This window comes from Malurus melanocephalus, unplaced genomic scaffold (assembly GCF_030028575.1).
Source record: "Malurus melanocephalus ecotype Western Australia unplaced genomic scaffold, MMel_1.1 scaffold_89, whole genome shotgun sequence".
NCBI classification, from domain to species: domain Eukaryota; kingdom Metazoa; phylum Chordata; class Aves; order Passeriformes; family Maluridae; genus Malurus; species Malurus melanocephalus.
In genome coordinates, this window is record NW_026623321.1 from 1,245,747 (window position 1) to 1,257,140 (window position 11,394).

At 49.3% G+C, this 11,394-nt stretch overlaps 2 protein-coding genes across 4 annotated transcripts; both read right to left on the reverse strand.

Moving 5' to 3' along the window:
• Window positions 1-1,258: 1,258 nt before the first annotated feature.
• Window positions 1,259-8,327, reverse strand: VAMP1 (vesicle associated membrane protein 1). 3 transcript variants are annotated; one of them, XM_057368170.1, is made up of 5 exons: window positions 8,289-8,327; window positions 7,450-7,609; window positions 6,495-6,653; window positions 6,209-6,260; window positions 1,259-3,485 (listed from the first exon to the last, which is right to left on the reverse strand). In XM_057368170.1, coding segments are annotated over exons 1-5 (456 nt in total). In that variant the 5' UTR covers window positions 8,291-8,327; the 3' UTR covers window positions 1,259-3,402. The 3 variants fall into 3 exon arrangements, with proteins under 3 accessions (XP_057224153.1, XP_057224156.1, XP_057224155.1); XM_057368173.1 differs by having other exon boundaries at window positions 3,457-5,841; XM_057368172.1 differs by lacking the exon at window positions 1,259-3,485 and having other exon boundaries at window positions 5,850-6,260.
• Window positions 8,328-10,611: 2,284 nt separating this feature from the next.
• On the reverse strand, window positions 10,612-11,390 carry MRPL51 (mitochondrial ribosomal protein L51). The gene is made up of 2 exons (XM_057368177.1): window positions 11,074-11,390; window positions 10,612-10,884 (listed from the first exon to the last, which is right to left on the reverse strand). The coding sequence occupies exons 1-2, from the start codon at window positions 11,339-11,341 to the stop codon at window positions 10,688-10,690; spliced, it is 465 nt and encodes a 154-aa protein (XP_057224160.1). The 5' UTR covers window positions 11,342-11,390; the 3' UTR covers window positions 10,612-10,687.
• Between the last annotated feature and the right edge of the window lie 4 nt (window positions 11,391-11,394).

The following is an 11,394-nucleotide window of genomic DNA, read 5'->3' on the forward strand; positions in this document are numbered from 1 at the left end:
TGATGAGACCTCGCTGCAATCACGCACAGTTAAGTGGGTGATTAAAGCAAGATTAATCAGAGGCATAACTACTTGAAACACTGAGTTCTCTTCATCATAAAGAAATATAACAGCACAAGGTGGTGATGTATTACCTGGGGGAAGCTTGCACCATATTCTATCTCTTCCATAAATGTGTTAAAATGCAAAAAAAAAAAAACAAAAAGAGCTTTGACTGATGAACTCAAGGTAATAGCACCATTCAGGATAGCTGTAAATCCAGAGTTAAAAGCCTGCACAAATGTGAAGAAGCAGTTATACAAGTTGGTAAATACATTAGCCCTACCTGTCCCGTGAATCAGTGCAAAAATTCCTGTCTTGGGACAAATCAGGTGATTGTTCCAGAAACAAACCCTGCATTTCTTGTAGGCCAACAGGATCCCAAATGAGCTCAGCAGATATATAGTGAGCTTGGTCTGGCTGAAAACGAGAGGCAAGGCCAGCARTGCTGGAGTAAGAGCCCAAAAAATGGGAGTTTCACTGAGAACGTGAAAAATTGGAGAAAAGGGAAGAAAGCATATGGGAATCTGCAGGTCAGCAAAAGGCAAATTAAAGGCCTGAGATGGGGTGAATTTGTACAAGAGGAGAAAGTTGAGGGGATGTAAATGCTCAATAAGTGTAGGTGTGTTACAGGCACGGCACAGTTAGTTCGAGGATACGGAAAACATGCAGGGAAGAGCTGAAGGCTGTATCTTTTTGGACTAGGAATACCAGGTACCAAAATTATTGGTTTTCCATAAGAATTAAGGTAATAGAGGAAATGCACAGAAGTACAACATAGGTGTACTAGGGGAGCTAGAAAAAGAATGAGAAAACCATCACTTGGGAAAATAATGTCTTTAGAAGAACTAAACCCTGCTTGGTGGAGGGCTTAGAGAAGCTGAACAGATAGGAAAAGGTTTTTCTGCAGGGATTGAGGTTCAGCCAAGAAGGAATTTGAGGAAAGGGTTCCCAGACTCTTGGGACAGATTCCATAAAATCTAAGGGGTTACAGGCTACATCAAGAAATGAAAAGGGCAGCAGCACTGTTGGTGAAAGGACATGGGAATCACAGAAATTGGGAACATACCAGAGGCATGGCCACATTCAGTCACARTTCTTTGTATTTAACAACATGAAATATTTAAAGGGGGCTTGTAAGCACAAGAGGGGAAAGTGCCTTCAGCTTTCAAATGCATGCTTAAAAGCAATGATCTGAAAAAAGCTTATAATCTTTATTTTTTAATAAATTTATGGTAAATTTATTTTAAAAAATAGCACAAAGGCTTTTAGMAAATAAGCTTAGGAGCAAAGAGCATAAAAAGAAAGTGGCTTTTTGTCCTCTGCAGAAATCATTTAGTGGGTCTGTGCTCTGAAGGAAAGGATGTTATGGGGCTGTTCATATTTGAAACCGGGGGAGCAAGTGAGGGTGCTCCTAACAGGTGTTACACTCTGTCTCAGGCAAAAAAATAGGTCAAAGAGTATCAGGAGTATGGAGGCCCAGGTATCCAACAGACATGGCTGAGCTGCCTATTTGTAAAACCTCTCTCTTTATCTGTTACATCTCTCAGAGCAATTATTTGCTTGGAGGTCAGAACAAAGATAAAACCTCCCTATTATTACCTCTCTCCACCTTAACTTCCAACCTCAGTGGATACATCAGAGCAGGGACCTCTGGCATTTCCCAAAGAAGCCAGGTTCATCAAAAAAGTATTGATGCTACATTTCAGCTCTGAAGAAAAATCTGCCTTCCCCACCATCATCTGGTTACTCCCCAGCYGAGGCAATGGGTCCAGCCACTGATGAGAGCTTGCAGCCTGCTTTGGTTAGTGCAGAGAGACCTCGGGAAAGACCAGAGCAATGTTTCAGACATCTAGAAACATGAAGGTTTAAGGTATATCCATTTAGAAGCAGTGTAGTTGAGKCTTTTCTTCCACSACATCTGGAAACATCAGGATGAAGCAGCTGATACTGGAGCTGCATGTTGCACAGAATGGTTTGGGTTGRAAGGGACCTTAARGATCATCTTAGTTCCATCTCCCTGCCAYGGACAGGGACCCTTTCCACTAGACCAGGCTGCTCAAAGYTTCAGCCAGCCTGGCCTTAAACACTTCCAGAGATGGGGCATCCACAGCTTCTCTGGGCAATCTGTTCCAGCTCAAAGGCATGTTAAGCATGTTCCATGTTTAAAGGCAGAGCTTGAATTTTTAATAAGACACATGAAGAACTGTTTTCCCAAAGCCTTGGCCTTGCTTTTAGAGCACATTTAAACCTGTTTTGTCTCAGATAACAGACTGCAGGRAGCATCAGAAACGCTGATGCAGTAAAGGATGGCACCTCAGAAGAGCTTCCAGTAGAACATGGTATTTTCAACACCAGCCAGAGGATTTATGGTTAGACATGCAACTCTTTGCAAACATTTACAACATGACTCATGAACTGAGCTCAACCCTGGGGCAGCTTTCAGCAGTGTGTTCAGCCCCAGYTCTGTGCTCCAGAGCAGCTGCCGACTTTGGAAAACGAGGACTCAAGTCCCCAGCTTTGGCTAGGAACGTGAACACTGCATCATCAATTGTCTAAAAATGCATTTGCCCGAAGAAAATMTCTTCCCTATTCCCCTATGTGAATGAGGCTGAGAACTGACAGGAAGGCAATACCCAGCTTGGCAGGAATTGTAGCACAACTAGTTTGTTCAGGTTGCGCAGGGCTAAGCTGTGAGGAATTTTAGACTGCACACGCTGCTTTAATCCACCAGCCAGYCCAGACACCCTTCTATCCCAGGAAGGCTTCCATCTTTGAAGTAGTCCAGCTGCCTTGCGTCAAATTCACCATTGTGAGTTGTTCTGGTGTGTTCATTGTTCTGGTGTGATTTTGGTGATGTTTAAAACTGGACAATGATTGATCATATTTGAACCAGAAGCCACAGGGAAGACGGCTTTACAACCTAGTTTTTGTAGCAGTAAGGGCAGATAAGGGCACAAGTACCTCATTTTAAAAGAAGTCTGCACTGGACAAAGGTCTGTCATTTCCTTTTAATGAGTTTCAAGTGTACAGTGAAGCAAAACAAAGGGGTACTTACCTTTACTCCTGTCATGCTCCAAGATACGCTGTGAACAGCATCRTGCTCTTGGAGATCTTCATTTGGGTCTTGAACTTATATTGCAACACCAATGGGGAATTGTTTTCTGGGTTTAAGGATCTGAGGTTATTGAAATATAAAGGCAGCCCAGCCTAAGAACCAGAGCTACCAGTAACACACTAACACACAGGAAGGTAGTGTCCTGAACAGGACCATGACTGGACACTTGGTGGCAGAGTGTTGGCTTGGGCAGCCTCTTCCCCGAGAGCTGCTGGTTCACMCATCTTGTTACACACTTACCAGAGTCAGTCCAGCACAACTGGAATCATCATCATTTTGCAGTGGAAAGCCARCCACTGCTTTGAGGGACAGAACAGGTATGTGTATGCTATGGAAGTGACAAAAAAATAAAATTCCAAAACCAGTTTGGCATCCCAACCCCTTCCCACTCACTGACAGACCAGACAGACTCAGTAAGGTGGTGAATTGTGTTTCTTAGAGACCATTAAAAGTACATGAGCTGATTTCTAGAACATGCCAGAGGAGATTACAATTGTGTTTATAGAGGAAGTAAATAAACTGCACGTGCATGAGTGGCTGTGATGCCGTGGGCAGCAGAGTCCCTTGCTTTTACTAAGAGGGCCTTGGTGATTTGTTTTGCCCATGCACAGAGACACAGAGGAGGGGAAAGGGAGCAGAGAAGGAGGCAACATACAACATCTAAGAGAAAGAAATGAAGAGACAGCCTAGGGGGACCTCAGCCCCCAGAGAGACAAGAGGAATGGGGTATCAGAGGCTTGTTTAGAAGAGTTTGAGAGAATTGCTGGTCTGGGTGCCTCAAGCTTGTAAGCCTACCCCCTAAAATGAGAGCAGTAAGTAGCACAAGCAGGCCCTGGCTCCTCTTCAGTAGATGCACTTCTGACCGTCCATCACATCTCAGTTCCACAGGGAATTAGGGAAGTGCTCAGGGGATGAGGGCTGCTTCACTCCAGATCTTCATCTCTGCCCTCCCCCGAGGTGGAGAGGAATGGAATTGCAGGGAGATGAATTCAAATGAAATGCTGGGGCATGGAAGTGAGCATGCAAAAACCTAGCCCCTTGCCAGGTGCCCGGGGTGGTGGGGAAAGGGGATTCCCCAGCACATCCAATGAAATCAAAAAGCATCTTCTCCTCCCATCTTTTGTACTTTGCTCCTATCTGGGAACTCTGGTGATGTCCTCCTTGCCTCCTCTTAAGCCTAAACAGATCCCAGAGTATTCTAGAACAGAGGCRGAGCTTTCTAAATTAGAGGAGTATCCTCTTTCCAGTCTAGATCATAAGCTACAACTCAGCTGGTTAAAAAAAGTTTAAAGACAAAACACACATTCCTTGGAAGACTCTACAGAAACAGGGCAGCTCATTTAACCCATGTCTGACATTACATTCAAACAACTTACAGCTCTTGTTAACTTTTGATGGAGAAGAACAAGAGAATCGCTCACAGAAAGCCACAGCCACGAGTTTAGCTCCATCAGAGACCACCCTGGACCTAAATTTGAGAAGAACCCCTAGCAATTAGGATTCAGTTTGATAGAYAAAAATCTCCAGAAACCTAAGCTGCCAAACTGGGACATCTGATGTCACTTTGCAATACCCATGCCAGAGCATCATTTCAAATGTTTTCTAACTCCTGCAGAAAGCTGGGGCTTTGTGGCAGCAGAAAGAGACCAGACAGTCTTAATGAGAAAGCTGTGCAGCTCATTCAGCTCTCACCTGGAATACCTCCAGTCCCCTTCACCTCTGTCTGCTGTGACAGTGAGCTTCCTTGACATTCAACCCAGTCACACAAAAGCAAAACAACAATTCCCATTCTGCCACTGCTCCAAAGTCTTCCTTCTGGAAAACTACAAGATAGTAGAAAGCTACAGGGTCCTGGCTTGTGTGTGCATAGATGAAAGGCATATTTGACAYTCCCCACCAGAACTAATTGCTGTTCCTTTGTTCCTTCCGGAGAGAGACTCTCTCCCACCCGTGTCTGTTAGATAGTAGCAATGCTCCTTTCACTTAGGTGTGTTTAGCCTGTTGCACTTGACTGAGGTAATCATGTAGGCCCTCCTTTATAAAAACGGTAATGGCCATGTTCAGGCAGCAAGTCATCTGGAAATTGTGACAGGCAGAATAAATAATTTCTCCAAGTGCTCACGTCTCCATGGCTAGAGAAATCTACATCACTACATGTAGCTTAGTCACATGGCTCACAGCCACTGGCCAGTGCAAACTAACTTTTATTTCAGAAGCTCAATGAAAAGCTCAGGTCATGCTGCCACTCATTTCAGGCAGAACACTAAAGACTCTCACATGCTGAAGTCCTTCATCCCAAAAGGCACTGTGTTAAGGCATTCTTATTTTGCTAGAGTTCACACAGGCACTATTTGACAAGCTTACACCCAAAAATAAACACAGAAAGTTCCCTGCAGAAGAGCAGGAGCAAATAGCCACCCATTCCTCCTCAACTTCCCTTTCCTCTAAACTTAGAGGACGCTCCCTAAAGCTGCAGCAGCTGTTGAAAAGGCTATGTTCAGTAAGCAGCTCAGAGTCCTATACAGAAGATAAATTAAAACCAATAAAAAAAATCAATGAAGAAGCTAGGTGAAAAGGAAGGAAAGGGAGGGAAAGGGAAGACTCATAGGCAAGAAGAGACAGGCAAGGTAACGGGGGACAGTACGTTGCAGACTGAAGAAGCTACATTTAAGTAAAAAAGTAGACTGGAGACAAAGCAATAGGAAAAAAAAAGGAAAGAACAAAAGGGCAAGTTACACCAAAGGTCCCTCAGAGAACTTGCCAACCCACCCACTCCASGGTAAATGCCCATCATATGTACAGGTTTACCTGACCCAGCAGGGAGAATTTCCCATTTCTACAATGAAGCCATCCCCCATTCCTCATATTACTGTGTAAAGCATACGATTTCCTCTATAAGTGAGGGCGTTCCAGCCCTTCCACCTCCCTTCCCCAAAGACTGGCATTAACMCCCAGCTAAGACCCTCAACATCTCAAACCATAAAGGAAAAGTTCAAAGCACTCTAGAGCTAGTGTTTCCTCACCTGTGAGCCTGAAGTTTTTGGTACTTACTTGCAATCACCACCACCACAAGGGCACCAATCACTCCCATCATGATCATCATCTGGAGAAACAGATTGTCCAAGAGCAATATCAGAACAGACTGACAAGTTCACATCCCTCCTGACAGCCAGGGAACATAARCCAGGCCCTGAAGGCATGACAGCCCCAAAGCCTTCCCCCCACATCTTAAGCATTTGAAACTGTTACTAACCCCCAGCTGTACTTGCAAAGCCCTGCASGAGAGGAGTAGCCCAGTTCCCCCTCCTGAGGAAGGAGATCATGGCAGGAGACCCACCTTGCAGTTCTTCCACCAATACTTCCTTTTAAGTTTTGCTGCACTACTTTCAAATATTGARGCACCAGCCTGAAGGGCATCTGCCCGGTCATCCAGCTTTGACAGCATCTCATCTCGTTGCAGTACCTTGTCCACATTTACAGACATTATATCAACCACCTGCAGAAGGAAGAATAGGAGGAGCAGGTGTATTGGCAAAGACAGTTGATAAAGAAGAGTAACTTGGCCGATAACTGACTTTGAGATGCTAACGAAGAATATAAACAAGGGTGGGGGGAATACCAGGGTAAGAAAGAAGTCATTTCAAGTCACTGCCTGCTTTGAAGTGGGGAAAAAAATCGGAGATTYACTGTTAAAATATCAGTTCAAGTACACTTAATCCAGGTCCTCAGCCTCACATTCTCATCCGCTTTTAAGAGCTCTCCATTCTCCATTCCTTTCCTCAAGAGAGGAGTCATGCTCACTCCCCCAGAGCTGCAGAATTAACTCACGAGCTTCATGTTGCTGCCACAGTGAGGCACAAAGGCGCTACTGCGCCTCACTGTCATTGATCCCGGGAAGCCAAGAAAGGATTCCCCCACATCACTGCATACACGCTGTTCCCTTGAAGCAGCCCGCAGGGATTAAAAGCTGTTCCTGGATGCTGTACAGCTTTATTGCCRTAACCGATGCACAGTAATGAGGTATCAAAAACAATCTAACAAAYCTGGTCCTTGGAAGCCGTATCTGGAATTAAGTGACTTTTAAACATAAAGCAATCTCTCCTCCAGCCTCTTTTATAGGTCTGCCACCCTATTTTTGCGTATTGAGTATTACTTCATTTCTGGCACTGGCGTGACAAAAGGAGCCATCCCCTCAGCAACAGACCCAGTCAARAACATCGCTGCTACAGAGCAGTGGGAGAAGGATCCAGGCACCCATCGGGGAAGCCAGCGGGGCTGGCAGAGYTACTGACCTCCTGCACTTGGGCCTGCGTCTGCTGCAGGCGGCGATTGCTGCTCAGATTGGGGGGAGCCCCGGGGGGACCCCCACCGGGAGCTGCCCCTTCGGGAGCTCCTCCTTCGGGAGCCCCTCCTTCGGGAGCCCCAGGAGCAGGCTGCTGGGCTGGGTCAGACCTAAGGAAACACACACACATGAGCGAAAATTCAGCCGCTCAAGCGAGTACCCCCCAAAATCACACAAACCCCGATGGCCCCAGGCTGAAGCAGAGCTGACAGCAGCCTCGGAAGCCCGCGGCCTCCATGCATCCCCCCAGAACGGGAGCAGGCAGGCCCGCGGGAGAGCCCGAAACAGGAGCAAGCGCAGCGGGGCAGCGGCGATCGGACCAGCCCCTTGTCGAAGCAGTTTTCGGGTGCGGTCCCGCCAAGAACTGCGGCCTCCTGGGGGGAACAGCGACCCGGCCGCATGGAGGTGACCGGGAGACAGGGAAGGAAGGTGCGGGGAGAGGGACAGGGARGCAGCGCGGGGGCACCCTGAGACGACACGGCAGCCACCAGGCTGGGAGCAGCGGTGGCCGCCGGCCAGGTTGGCTCCAGCTGGAGCCCCACGCATCACCAGCGGGGCACGACCATTGCGTGGTGATGCACCCACCCACCCACTCACGCAGTCGGCAGGGGAGCAAGACCGCCCGGGGGCGGTGCGGGCAGCCCTGCCTGCGGCTGCTGCAATGCGCCACCCGACCCCACCGCCGCYGGCCAGGACGCGAGCTCTGCACGGACCCCGCTCCCTCACGCTGCAGCCCCAAGCCCCGCACCGCGCCCACCACAGCACGCCCAGGGCCGGTCGGACACTCACATGGCCGGGCCGGACAGAACACCAAGAACCGAGCACAGAGCTCCGCATTGACAAACAGGGAAACCCCGGGACCCCACACTTATAATAGCAGGGCCCCGCCCACAGAGCCAGCAGCCAATCAAAAGTTGTTTCGCCGGGAGTGGCAGATCGGCACCGCCCCTAAGTTCCCTCTCAGCCAATCAGCGCTCGGCACCCTGCGGAAATGGCCATGGTGTTAGCYCCGCCCCATCCCGCCGAGAGGACAAGCCCCGCCCCGCCGTGGGGCTGCCCAATGGGAGCAGAGCCCTGCGCCCCGCCCCTGCTGTGGCCCCGCCCCCTGCGGAGGTCCCGCGGTGCCCAGGTTGGGGTGCCCGGGGCTCCTGCGCCCCGTGGGGCCGGGGGCTCGCATGGCCCCGATCCCGATCCATGGCCCTGCCGCTGGTCCCGCCAACCCTGAGCGGGTCCGTCGCRCTCCATGTAGGTCACGCAGGGTCTGATCGTGGTTACGTTCGGTTTTCCGCTTGGAGCCCAGCCCGGCTGGCGCCGTGGTGGTGGGGGCTGCGGAGCGCTCCCGAAGTCCCACCTCCGCAGTGTGCCTGTTGGCTCTGGTTAAGCCGCTGTCCTTGCAATTAAGAAATGGTGTCGCTGGCCGACTTCCACCGTACAGCGCGGCACGAAAGCGAACCTGAGCAARCCCCGGTCTAGCTTCTGCAGCCTGCTGGGAGAAATGAGGCTCCCACAGCAGCCCCAAGAGCAGCAATGKGGTTGGCGTTTTTCCTTCTCAAGATCTGGAGAAGCCCACTGGATCAGAAGGCATGAAAAGGAGGCAGAAGCATACTGGAACAAGAAGTCTCTTGTACRGAATTTTGTGTGGTGAGTAGAGTGACAAGCGTGGGTTCACGGCTACACTACCTTTTCCTTTCACAAGGTGATAGAGGACATTCATAGAAGTTTCTAGTGTCAAATCTCATAGATTATTAGATACACAAGACAGATGCGTTATAGATTACAGCATGGGAACTAGAAGACTGGTTACTAGGGGAAGGCATAATACAGTGTTGTGACTAGAGACATGTGATTTGCAGATAGGAGCAGACAAGCACTGACATCAGAACTCAAGGTTATAAGCTGTGCCTTCAGACAGCACAGGCTGTCTGTGCTGAGGGGACAAGTTGAGGAAGAAGCTTCGGAGGCCTGGCAGCCTTTCCACTGCAGTCTGAGGACCWTTCCAATAACCATTGCAAATAACTGAAGCTGGAGTTTATGGAACTAGTGGCCACAGAGCCATTGSCAGTTTGGTGCTTAGGGATAAACAAATGACAAAGAGTACAAGATGCTTTCTCTGATACTCTTCCAGTTTCCGAYGTATTTTCAGTCAAGGATTTGCTACACCTGCTCAGTCTCCACTTGGATCTGTGCACACTTCAAATCCACAATACCTTTTGGCAAGTCCCACAGGTCTCCCACCCTGCTTCTGAGAATGTGGACTTCAGCTGTTTTAACAGAGTTTGCCTTTACCTTCCTCAGGCTTAGACCTAAAGAAAGTTATTTCTATTCATTCCCCGCCATGTGCTTTTGGAGACAGAGCAGCCTCACTCTGTAGCAAGATACATCAAGTCAGCACGTAACTCCCCAGTTACTTAGCAGCTAAGTTAACAACTAAGGCAGAACTGGTAGGCAAATGCCTGCTCATCATATGGATTTTTGCCAAGTGTACACTCGTGTGATGCTGGACTAGAGGGATGCCAGCTTATCTAAAGGAATGGGCAACAATTATAGAAAACTAGAAGCTAGAGGTTCTACAAACATTCAAATATCTGAATTACTTTTGCAAAGCCTGCCTATATTATAAACAAAAAGCCATTTGGTCACTATGCATCATTAGTAGGGGATCACGTCATCCTGAGTGTGGAATGAGACAAGTCCCATTCTTAAGACAAGTTTTGATGCATTTCAACTAACATTTGGATCATTCGCACTTAATCACAGATAAGAGATGAAAGGGGAAAGCGGTGAGCAGGAAGACATATTAGTMGGGCCTCTTGGCACTAACTTGAAAATTTGCTTATGAGGAAAAATCTAAGTTGGAGAATACTGGAATTGTTATGTAGGATGTGAGAACCTGGGGCTCAGAGACCGAAAGGATGCTGGAAACCTGACTAAAAAAATAGAGGACTGGAGAATCAGGTTCAGGGATGCTGACTGGAACAGCTGTCTGCAATAAGTATCAATTGCAGAAATAATTGAGGAGACAGACAGGAGCTYGGGCCTGGAGAAGCAGGAAAACCTTGGGGACCAGAGTAGAAATATGCAGCAAGGRTTGTAGAAAGTACTGGGAACCCAATCATGTAAAAGCAGGTTTATTCTGACTGCAATGCCATGAAACCACACTCCACATGCTGAATGAACCAAGAGGTTTCCTAGCGGTGCTTCCCGGTGCGATTGAAGCGCTTGTACAAGTACCGGATCCTCTTGTTCAGTTTATGATAGTCCTCTACAAACATCCGATCGCCCACCATCTGCTTCTTGCGGATGCACCTCTGCAGCTCGTTACCCCGCCAGCCTCGCAGCCAAGTGGGCCCCATGATGAGATTCTTCGGATGGATCTGGAAACCGCCTGARAACAGGAGAGCACCGACACATTAAGCCAGGTTCTGGAGATGGCTGTTCCCAGGGCGGCCGGCCCCAATCCTTCCCGCCCTGTCRCTGCTGGCAGAGGCGCCAGCCCGCAGGTGAGTCCAGCCTCCCTCCCCTCCTGCCCCAGGGCCGCAGCGCTGGGGAGCTGCGGGCCAGGTGTTTGTCTTACCCAGGATCCCCACGTTATCATAGACCCCAAACAAGGCCCGCTTCTTCGTCCACCGATCCACCGGCTTGCGCTTGGGTGGCTCCTTGATGCGAATGGTCCGGGAGAGCCCTGCCAGTGGCGAGGAGAGCGGCACGGGGAGGCCGGGCCGCGCCGGCGCCCAGAGTGCCCCKCCGCAGCCGCTAATGCCCCGCTCGGCGCGAGGCAGAGGAGCGGCACGATCCAGCAGTGCTCGGCCCGCCGTCCGCAGCAGCAGCGCTGCCGCCGCCATGGGGATGACCCCCGGCACCCGGGGCAGGGACGGGACGGGACGGGACGGGACGG